Here is a 12,116-nt window from a genome sequence, read left to right as displayed (position 1 = left end):
AACATGACATAGATCTTTGTTCCCGATGAAAGGGAGCAGAAGATCTGTCATGTCACTAGGCAGAACAGGGAGATGCCTTGTTTACATAGGCATTTCCCCCGTTCTGCCTCTCCTCGCCTCAGTCGCGGGCCACCGGCAGACATCGAGTCCACGGGCACGCTTGCGCGGCGTACACCTGCCGTGCCATTGTGCCGGCATGCAGCGCTCAGCAACTGGATATGCCAGGCTTATTTTTCTTTATATGGATAGGCATACATGGCCACATCCAAGCAACAGATGATTCCCATTTGGTATTGAAGTCATGGAGGTTCGGTCAGAAATTTTTCTTCTGGCAGAGGTGTAAATCACATGTTTGTGCGATGCTCAGATCCTTCACGTCACAGCCCCCTACTCTTGGATCTCAGCTCCGTTTTTTACATTAGTGTCCTCAGTCCCCCCTGCATATCACAATCCCCAATGGGGTGGGGGGAATGTGATATGATATTTAGCGATGCCCGCCCTAGAAGGGCAGTAATGTTACTGACCACCAAATCTTCCAGCTTAGGCCTCATGCACACGAGACGCAGGTGAAAACTCTGCTCAAAAAAAGCTTTAGACGCGTTTGCGTTTATAAGCGTTTATAAAGATAACATCATGTAGACCCTCCCCAAGCTCTCAAAGCATGTTTTTTTTTAACTATTTCTGCTATTTTGATCAGAGTGAGCAGCAGCAGCATAGAGAGCAGTTGTACACTTGCATTTGCCTCTCTTTCTATGGTATATATTTTGAAATGGATCCCATATTAAATATATGTCAGGAAATGCTCCTGATGTTGCTCTTGATGAGACAGCAACGTCGTTGCAAATTTCGTGAGAGGTCCAGAGTCAGAGCTTGTCGATATTGGACCCATCCGTTGATGGGACAGCGAATGTCCGTTGGATATTTCACCAACATGTATGTGCAGCTGCGTACCTACCCCGACAAGTCGGGTTACAAAATGTCATTCTCTGATGCAGAAAAGTGCATGAAATTTTGCGACCCAACTTTGGGGCCCCCTATCTCAGGGTCACTTGGTGATAGGAACCTCAAATTTGGATATGTTGTAGTGCTAGTTCCACGTTGTCTGCATACCGAATTTGGGGTTCCTGGCAATAAGTGGCCCCAAGATATGGGCCCCCAAAATCAGGTCACAAAATGTCATTCTCAGATCATATTTCTGAGTTTTCAGGTCCAAAAAATTGGGTTCCTTTAAAAACGCTTATAAACCCAAATGCAGCTAAACGCGGGTGCAGCGTTTAGCCGCGTTTTGCGCCTGAATCGTGGAATTTTTTGCGTCTGAACCCATTTTTTTGCTTCTGGAAAAACGAGGTTAAACGCAACTGCATAAAAACGGCAAAAAACTAGACTGTGTGCATGGACACATAGGATAACATTGAATGAGTTCAGGGGCAGTTGAAAAAAGTGTCCAACTGCATCTGAACACGCGTTTTAACTGCGTTTCGTGTGCATGAGGCCTAACTGGAAAATATCTGTGCTGCAGGTGACCTTCTTTTTTTAGTCAGACTTCACCTGGCATTTTACTGGGTGAGCCTGGTAGCAATGGGAGCAGGTTTAAGGATCGCCAGAAGTCCCCAGGCCTGTCAATATTGGCCAGTCTTAGTGGTACATTGCAGCTACTGTGAGAAAAAATACTTTTCCCACCTGTTTTGCCAGCAATTTAAGCACTTGGCTCGGAGTCAATAATAAGTCTATGGTTGTCCCAAACAGGCCAAATGACCCTTGACTGACCTTCCTTTTAAACCCGAGTGAAAACAGACATCTAAATTATTTTTCTAAAGCCACAAGCCTCAGTCTGTTAAGCATTTACCACTAGTCTGACTGCGTTTTGTTGACAGAAACGCTTAGTGTGCCGTACGTAGCCCAGAAGGCAACAGAACGCTTGCCAAAGTGTCTGGGCAGTGCAGTCATTGACGGGCCCGCTCCTGCACCTGCCTGGTTTGTATTAACTCAAGTAATTGCCATTTCATGTTTTGATTTTAGTTCAAAAGAGGCTTTTGGTCGTTAACTTGATGCCCTGTGTAGGCTCGGGCCTAGCTTTGTTGCCATAATAACAAAGGAGTGAAGAGGACAACGCTTAGCTGAGTGTCGCCACGGCAACACCGTGGAAATGGAGCCGTTGCTATGAAACCATCATCTGAGGCCTGGCGGCCATTTCCTGGAGAGTGATGGATTGGGGGACTAAAGGCAAAAACTTTGCCTTGATATTAATATACTCTGCATTAATATACACCATATTAATAGAAAGTATCAATCAGGGTTTCAAAATAAGTCTACGTTTCAGATTTCTGCAGCCTTGTAAAACATTGCTGTGTAGACTTGATTGTCATAAAAGTAGGCTACAATCGTTTTATTTTGAGGTAAAAATTTGATTAAAATCACATTTTTAATCTCCTTTTTATCCTGTTTGCTGGGTTACCCTCAGGGTCCCACGCTGACCTCTACTTTACATACATCACCAATAGGCAGCTCTTTTTGGGGGCCTTGCAGCCAGCCCTCTGATGTACACACGCCTTGGAAAATCATCATGGGACTGGCTGCATAAACCAGGAGAGACTACTGACACCTGATGACGTGCTTTTTTGAGTTAAGCCCCTTTTACTCTGCCACAACTTAAAAGTGGCGCGATTTTACTGCGATTTTGCCACAAAAGCTATAGACCTCAACTTGCATGAAAGCCGGACACGACTTTTCATGTGACTGCAGTCTCAAGTTGCAGGACAAGTCGCACAAGTGAAAGGGGCCTCAAGAGGACACTTGAATATACTTTTTTTCTAACCACTTAACATCCTTGGGTCATTTTAAAACATTCTGGACTTCAAGTGGTTAAAACAAGCTTCCTTTTTCACTAGTGAAAAGGGTAGGCCCATGTGGTTCTGGGCTCTCCTGTAGCTCCAGGGAGCCTGGGACTGTTGAAAATTGGCCCATCCATTAGGCAGGAGGCGATTGAGGAACATCCGTTCTCCTGTGAGTAATGCGTTATTTTAACTGACAATTGTGCGGTCGTGTGACGCTGTACCAAAATAACATTTTTTTTCCCCACAAATAGATCTTTCTCTTTGGTATTCAATCACCTCCTGTGGTTTTTATTTTTTGCGCTATAAACAAAAAAAAAAAGCAATTTTTTTACATATCCAAAATAAATAAAAAAACACATGTCCTCACCAATTAAAGCCAATATGTATTCTCCTACATATTTTTGGTAAAAAAAATCCCAATAAGTGTATATTGATTGGTTTGTGCAAAAGTTATAGCTTCTACAAAATATGGCATAGATTTAGGGATTTTTTGTTTGTTTTTTTATTTTTACTGGTAATGGTGGTGATCAGCGATTTTTAGCGGGACTGTAACGTTGCGGCGGACAAATCTGCCACTTTTTGGGGACCAGTGACACGAAAACAGTGATCCGTGCTAAAAAATAAAATAAAAAAATGCAATGATTACTGTATAAATGACACTGGCAGGGAAGGGGTTAACATCAAGGGCAATCAAAGGGTTACCTGTGTTCCCTGCTAGTGTTTTCTAACTGGGGGGGGGGGGGGGGGATAGAGTGACAGGAAGAACACAGAGATCGCTGTGATTACTAGGAACTGAATATCTCTGTGTACTTCCCTGTCAGAACAGGGATCTGCCTCTCTGTGGAGTGATCGTGGGTGGCCGGCGGACATCGCACCCGCAAATTGGCTCTCCCGCCATGCAGCGCGTGCCCACAGTATCTAGTGCATGAAACAGCATGCACGTACGTTGTTTCGCGCAATAGAGCCGCCCTGCCGCAGTGTATATGCGGTGGGCGGTCTTTAAGTGGTTAACTGGCAATTGCTCGGTCATGCAACACTGTAACCAAATTAAATTTATATACTTTTGTCACAGAAATAGAGCTTTCTTTTGGTGGTATTTGATCACCACTGCATTTACTTTTTTATTATTAACAAAAAAAGACCGACAATTTAGGAAAAAACAATATTTTCTACTTTCTGTTATAACATAAAATCAACTTTCAACATTCATATAGGCCAAAATTTATTCTGCTACATGGCTTTGTTTAAAAAAAATTCTAATAAGTGTATATTAATTAGTTTGTGTGAAAGTTATTTGGTCTGCAAACTGTGGCGTATATTCTGGAATTTACCCAGCTATAGAAATTATACTAGTAATGGCAGTGACCAGTGACTTCTAGTGGGGCTGATATTGTGGTAGACAATCTGGCGCTAACTGACACTGGCTGGGAGGGACATTAAGGCCCCATTCACACCTGAGCATAGCGTTTGCAGGCAGAAAGTTATGCGATTTTTTTTTTTTTTTTTTTTTTTTTTTATTTATTTATTTTGTTGTGCAGGTCAAAAGGTCACTAATGTAAAAAGCACAAAAACGCCCAAAACTTTCTGGAAAAAGTTCCAGAACTTGTTTGAGCTTCAGGCATTTTGGAGTGGAGATGTGAACTATCTCCATAGAGAATAGATTTTTATTTTTTTTTCCCCCTCCAGGGTTTGTAGCTTCAAGCTACAGGTGTGAATGGGGCCCAACTGACACCAACGTTGCTAGTGACACTAATACAGTGATAATCTCCTTGAACTCAGAGTTGTTTTCAGCCAGAATAAATAGCCAAATCTCTGGTGTGTGTGTGTGTGTGTGTGTGTGTGTGTGTGTGTGTGTGTGTGTGTGTGTGTGTGTGTGTGTGTGTGTGTGTGTGTGTGTGTGTGTAAATTGGCCACAGCAAATCAGCAGGTATACAGCCAAAATCAACCTGCTGATAAACACATGCTGTGTCCAATCACGAGTACACTGTGACGTACCAGTACATTGCTGTGCCGCCTACTAGCAATAAATGTACTGTTAGCTGGCGGCAAGTGATTAAAACCTGCAACGCGTATGTTTAACCACATGCCGACCAGCGCATGACGATATACATCGACAAAATGGCACGGCTGGGCAAATGGGTGTACAGGTACAGCCCCCTTTAAATTGCGGCATTGTGAGCATGCCCGCGGGTCCCACAGACTCGATGTCCAACGGGGGCCCGCAATCGTATCGCGGAGCGGCAGAACTGGGAGATGCAAACGTGCATTTCCCTGTTCTGCCTAGCAACATGACAGAGATCTACTGGTGATCTCTGTCATGTTCTAGTGGGACAATCCCCCCTACAGTTAGAATCACTCCCTAGGACACAGGTAACCCCTTGATCGCCCCCTAGTGTTTAACTCCTTCCCTGCCAGTGTCATGATAGCTGTATAAATGACAGTGGTCCCAAAATAGTGTCAAAAGTGTCTGATGTGTCTGCCATAATGTCGCAGTCACAATAAAAATCACAGATCGCCTCCATTTACCAATACTAAATAATAATAAAAATGCCATAAAATATCCCCTATTTTGTAGACGCTATAACTTTTGCGCAAACCAATCAATATACCTTTTATTGTGATTTTTTTGTTTTGTTTTTTATTGATTTTTTTTACTAAAAATATGTAGAAGAATACATATTGGCCTAAATTGAGAGTGTATGTATGTGTGTTTATAGATAATCTAATTTTATATGTTTGTGTGTGTGTATTTTATTTATATATAATATTTTTATTTATTTTTTCAAAATTGTGGTGCTTTTTTTGTTTTATAGCGCAAATAATAAAAACTGCAGAGGTGATCAAATACCACCAAAAAAAGACATCAATTTGTTTGGGTGCAAAGTCGCACGACTGCACAACTGTCAGTTAAAGCGACGCAGTTCCGTATCGCAAAAAGTGCTCTGGTCAGGAAGAGGGTAAATCCTTCCGGGACTGAAGTGGTTAAAGAGGGAGTCCACCCGAAAAAAAATTATTAAAAGCCAGCAGCTACAAATACTACAGCTGCTGACTTTTAATAAATGGACACTTCCCTTTCCTGGGGTCCAGCGATGTCGGCAGCCGAGGCCGATCGATCGTTCGGGCTCTCGGCTGCTGCCGCCGCCATTCTCGGTGAGGGAATCAGGAAGTGAAGAATTGCGGCTTCACTTCCTGGTTCCCTACTGCACATGGGCAAGTCTCGCAGCGCAATGGGAATGGTCCGTGCTGTCTCTGGGACCCGTGTGTTTCCCAGCACTCAGCGCAGCGGGACAGGAAGAGGCATAGACTCACGTGGGAGTCTATGCCCGGAAGTGGGTGCAAATACCTGTCTGGTGCCAAATGTGACACTGGAGGGGGGGGGGGGGTTCTGATGAGCGGAAGTTCCACTTTAGGGTGGAACTCCGCTTTAACCCCTTCCCGCCGAGCGTACGCAGATGTGCGTACTCGGCTTCCGGGGGTTATACCGGGATGATGCCCGCACCTGCAGGCATCATCCCGGTACCGATTTTTACAGCGGGCGATCGGCTATCCAGCCATAACAACCGATGAAGCTAAAAGCCGCTCGGCTGTTATGTCAGAGGAGCGGGAGGGGACACCCCCCCCCCCCCCGCCACTCTTACCGGTGCTCCCGCTTCCAGCGGCTAGGGAGGGACTGGAATGAAGCCGTAAGCTGCTTCATTTTAGTCTCCTAATAGTAAACACGGAAGCGACATCATGACGTCACTTCCTGTTTACTCGGCTGCCAATGGCGCCGGTTTTAAAAAAATATACAGTATTCAGAATCGCCGTTTTTGGTGATCTGAATACATTGAAGTGTAAAGGAGGGATCCCTCCATAAAGAGTACCTGTCACCACCTATTACTGTCACAAGGGATGTTTACATTCCTTGGGACAGCAATAAAAGTGATCAAAATGTTTTTATTTTTTTTTAAAAAGCAAATTTATTAATTTAAAAATAAATTTTTTTTTTTAAAGCGCCCGCCGTCCCCGCGAGCTCGCGAAGCAAAGAAAATGCATACGGAAGTCGCGCCCGCATATGTAAACGGTGTTCAAACCACACATGTGAGGTATTGCCGTAATCGTCAGAGCGAGAGCAATAATTCTAGCACTAGACCTCCTCTGTGACTCTAACCTGGTAACCGTAAAAAAAATTTAAGCGTCGCCTATTGAGATTTTTAGGTACCGTAGTTTGTCGTCATTCCACGAGTGCGTGCAATTATAAAGTGTGACATGTTTGGTATCTATTTACTCGGTGTAACATTATCTTTCACATTATGCAAAGAAATTGGGCTAATTTTACTGTTTCATTTTTTTTTTAATTCATGAAAGTGTCCCTTTTCCCAAAAAGTTGCGTTTAAAACACCGCTGCGCAAATACCGTGTGACATAAAATATTGCAACAATCGCCGTTTTATTCTCTAGAGTCTCTGCTAAAAAAAAATATATGTGTGTGTGTGTGTGTGTGTGTGTGTGTGTGTGTGTGTGTGTGTGTGTGTGTGTGTGTGTATGTTTGGGGGTTCCAAGTAATTTTCTAGCAAAAAATATGGATTTTAACTTGTAAACATCAAATGCCAAAAATAGGCTTAGTCATGAAAGGGTTAATAACACAAATAAGGCTGATGCTTTGATCTCGGAATGCAACCTGGGACCCAGCTTCATCGGAACAAAGCCTCTAGATGCGGGACTGTCCCAGCAAATCTAGGACAGTTGGCATCTATGGAGAAAGCCAAAGGACTTGCATTTTCAGAAGATGAGTAATGGCGGCCTCCGTGTATGGTTTGCTGCCCAAGACCAGGCCTGATTTCTCTTCTTGTGATCATGTTCTAGTATATTCATTGTGCTTGAGCCAGCATCTCAGACTGTGATGTTTTTTTTTAGCACACATTGAAGTGGAGTGGTGTTGTTGCTGTGAGCTGAATCAGTAGGCCTGGATATGTCACCGACTGACGAGAGAAGGAAATGTAGGTCAGACATCAAGGGAAGCAATCAGGATACAGAGTCAGACACTAATCCCTGAAAGTGTCTGTGCTGGGTGTCTGCATATGTGCACTATGCGGAATGTAATACTATGTGTCTGCTATGCACACACTTTGGTATGTTGTATGACATTGTCACTAGCTGTATAGCTTGCTGTCTGTTTTGATTATTGCCTACGCTTGTGTAATTATACGTTTAGCTGCGGCGTGTGACTGGTGCGCGCACATTCTTCAAGTCAGTGTGGCATTCCGAAAAGTAATTGCAGGAATCCAAATCTTCCACCCGTACAGTCTTTTCCCCTGCTGCATGCTTCAGTTTTTCCACGAAGTGTATAGTCTCCTCTCCCGCATGTGTCATCATTCATAGAGGGACTTGGCTTCTTCCTGCTCTGAACCTTATAGGGATATTAAAACTGCCTTTATTGCACTCATGTCTAGGTATGCCGAGTGCTTTACAAACCTTAATCCATGTATGTCTCGGACTTTTCTGTGTCTGTCGTTGGAACGCAGTCTAGGGATTTCAATGTAAAACTGAAGTTCTAAGCGGCCATTTCGTTTTTTGGGAAGTTTGAAAAGCTGTGCTATTCATTTAGGCTAGGTTAACATCTTGCAGTGCGTTTTTCATGCTGGGGGTTTTTGTTTTGTTTTGTAGGTGGAAAGTGCAAAAGCATGAAAAATGTGCATTTTTGATGCAGTTCCATTTACTTTGGTGGAACCAAAAATGCACCGTGCTGCATGTATAAAGGGGGGGGGGGGTCCTTGCACCTTTTTCCAAAAAGCCCTGGAGGAGATTGCATAGCTGTGAACAAGACCCATAGGAAGCAATGGTAAATGGATTGTAGTGCTTTTCTGCAAATTTGCAAACGCACTATAAAAATGCACAGATGTGAACCTAAACTACAGGCCAAGTCATAGAAACAGATTTTCCATCAGATGTACTAACAAACTACATTTTTATAGTATTGACTCCATTCTTCTGTTGTTGTTTACGTATGACTGTACAAGCCAATGGCCACTGGAGTTAGGCTGGGCATACACTAGTGCAGGGCTTGACGAATCCCATGTTGCCATGGTGAATAGAATTGCATCCTTGTGCCTGGGCTTTTGTCAGCCCATTCACTGTTGCAGGAATGCACAATTTGTATCACCTGACTCTCGAGACATGCAGTTCCGGGCAGGTATTTTTTATTTCTTTATTATTATTATTTTTTTTTTTCTACATTTATCCCTTCTGCGAGCAAACAGCAGCACTCGCTTATCGGGGGGAAGCATATGGGTGGCCCCACCTCTGCCCGATTGCTTCCACACATGCAGATAAAGTGCACACCCCCATGCGTGCCCAGTGCTATGTATTCCAGGCTCCGCTTTCCCATATGCGAGCCCAGGACCAGCATGGGGGAGGGGGGGGGGGGAATAGCAGACGTGTGTCCATCTTGTTCCTGACCCGAAAGTGACGTGTATGACGTGACTTCCGTGTCCCCATGGGCAGTTTTCCTGGCCACCGTGGCCGGGAAAGAATCTGCATTGCATTATATTTAGTAGAGCACAGGGTAGAAATACAGGGTCTAAAAGACCCAGCGTGTCTCATTAAAGAGAACCCGTCGCCAAAAAAAAATCATCATAAACATTTCATATTGGGAGTGACAGCACTGGCAGTAAAACAGATGAGGTTTAGTGTATATAATTTCCTATGTCGCTTGCAGGCTTTATACTGTTATAAATTTATGTTGCGAACCCATAAACCAGAGGAGGCCTGGTCTCCAACTTCGTAGGCATCCCGACATCCCAGACACTACATTGGAGCCTTGGTGGATTTTGGACTTTGCAGTATAATAGAAGAATACTTATCCTCCGTTTTTTGCTTTCACAACAAAAAAAAAAACAAAAAAAATCATCACATACGGGACTTTTTGTCCCCTTTGTGATGGGGGGTAGGTAAAAAAAATTAATTGTAAAAAAATTGGTTACACCCAAGCACATAAAATTGTTTTCAAGGGTGCCCGTTCACATCCATGCGGCACAGAGCGTTTTTGGAAAATGTTCCTGTACTACTATGGTGCGATTCCACCGTGATTTTGGCCCCATAGAATATACAAACCTCATCAAAGCAGGAAGGTGTGAAGTAGACCTCTACATCTACAAGAGTGGATCTTCTGGAGAAGGCACTTTTATCCCTTCATGAATTTCTGTGTCTTCATGTTACTAACAAAGACCTATATCTTTCAGGTGCAGTTCATTTTAACTTTTTGCCATCCATGTAATGCAGGTTTTCAGTGGCAAAGAGGGTAGGCCATACATATGGGTGTCCATGGGTGGCAGATGTTTCTGTGCTGAGAACGGGCTCACTGTGAGCTCCCAGCACAGAGACTGAGCTGTCAAAGAGAGCTTCCAATCCCTGTGACTGCCAATCACAGCAGTCACATGATCTGGGAGACCTTTCGACCACCCAGGGGTAATAGCCCAGTTAAAGGGGTCACCAGGGACTGGGTGGGAAGGGGTTAAATAGAAGGTGAACCGCAAATCGGTACAAGTGTACATTGGCAGGAAAAGGTCTCCTATTCATACTTTGTCTAATGCGTCCATGAGAACTTATTAAAATAAATTTGTATAAATCCACACCATATTCAGATAGAGTCCTTTGTCGACTGAAATAGGTGCTCTCTACAGGTATAACCTCTAGAGTAGTATGTTTGTTTCATGGTCAAATGTAGGACTGGAGAGTTGGTTACTTATTTGCTACAGTTGTCCCAGAATTTCTAGGAGAGGTCGTCGGTGTGTTTTGAACTACACCGCTGTATTGGAGTGTTGTAGTCTCTGATTACTGCCCACATTAACTCTTCTTGTTCTTTTCTTTCCACAGGCTCCTCTTGTCTGGTGGGTTACAAGAAGACACCCCCACCTGTGCCCCCTCGCACCACCTCCAAACCCTTTATATCTGTGACTGTACAAAGTAGTACAGAGTCTGCCCAGGACTCTTACCTGGATGCACAGGAGGGGCAGAGTGAAGGCAACAGCCAGTCGGGGCTCAGCACCTCCACAGAGAGTCTTGAGAGTACCCGGGCACCCAGTGTAACCCGTATTGGCCCCCCGACCCCCATCCGGCAAATCCCTCCTGAAGTCCCCCCAAAAAATGCAGCCGTAAAAATTGTCAGAGAAGAGCCTCGTGCCCCAGACCCCCTCCCAAAACGCAAGCTATCCTCCATTGGAATTCAGGTGAGAAAATGATGCATTACCTTACGGAAAAAAAAAATACTTCTAGAATTTCTGGTATTTTAATATTGATCATTTGTAATCTGATGTTAGAAATGTTGATGCTTCATTATGTTGTCATATATATATATATATATATATATATATATATATATATATATAATAATATATATATATAAATTTTATTTTTGTGATAAAAACTATTTTGCGCCCCACATTTTAGATCTTTCCTTTAGTATTGTTAGCCAGTTCTTCAGACGAGGGCCATGCTTGTGAGACAATGCATTCTTCGCTTGAACTATTGTTTGCTAACAAGTCTTAAGATGCCTGCAGAGTCACTGGATTGTTTCCAACTGCCGTTCCGATGTCCATTTCCAGGAATTATTTCAGTGTTTCTTTGAGTATGTCTGAACCCTAAAACAAAAATTTTTCTTCTTCCACATGGGGTGGACTTCGCCAGGAGTCCGCTTGCTCAATATGGAATCTGTCCAGGCGGATGGCTGGTCCGTGTCTGCTCTGCTTATTCAGAGCGGACCCAGACACGGCCCGCCCTCCTCTATGGGCTGTCGGATGTAAACATCCATCTATTTATATCGAATCAGATTGGCTGTCAGCAGGTATAGATGGACACATGTCCCTTTTACATCCGCAATAGAGGACAATGGACAGTCTGATCAGGTTCACCCTAAAAAGTGACAGAAGGACCCGATCGATCTGCCCCTGTGAAAGGGACCTTTAGGGTTTACATACATACAGGGTTGCGCCATCTAAATCTCATATTTCAGGTTTGGTAGATGGCAAGGAGCTTTTTTTGCTCTTGGGGATAGCAGTGATGCGGTTCTGTAATATTCTGATTTGTATAAGCCCAAGTTCACGCTGAGCTGCGGGAATGAAGCCGATTTCACTCTCGCATGTCCGTCCCGATTTCGGCAGGGATGTCACAGACATTTGTGCAGATTTCTGCACAGATGTCAATGGAAATCGCACCCCGAAATCACGAAAAGTAGTAGTACAGAAACTACTTTTTGAAATCGGTGCGGAGCCACAAATGCAGCGTCGCACCGATTAGGACTGAGCGA

At 43.8% G+C, this 12,116-nt stretch overlaps 1 protein-coding gene across 2 annotated transcripts in view; it reads left to right on the top strand.

Moving 5' to 3' along the window:
• The window catches only part of DLGAP4 (DLG associated protein 4), a 342,220-nt gene that overhangs the window by 274,526 nt on the left and 55,578 nt on the right, over positions 1 to 12,116 (top strand). For both annotated transcript variants that reach the window (XR_013263487.1, XM_077459068.1), the window contains exon 7: positions 10,688 to 11,040. Coding sequence is in view for 1 of the 2 variants with exons in the window: in XM_077459068.1 (XP_077315194.1) it covers positions 10,688 to 11,040 (353 nt within the window). In the remaining variant the exon portion in view is untranslated. The remainder of the gene's footprint in view (positions 1 to 10,687; positions 11,041 to 12,116) is intronic.

Source organism: Lithobates pipiens, unplaced genomic scaffold (genome assembly GCF_037356315.1).
Source record: "Lithobates pipiens isolate NorthernLeopardFrog02 unplaced genomic scaffold, aLitPip1_a1.2 Scaffold_28, whole genome shotgun sequence".
NCBI lineage: Eukaryota > Metazoa > Chordata > Amphibia > Anura > Ranidae > Lithobates > Lithobates pipiens.
This window is presented reverse-complemented; position numbering and strand designations above follow the sequence as displayed.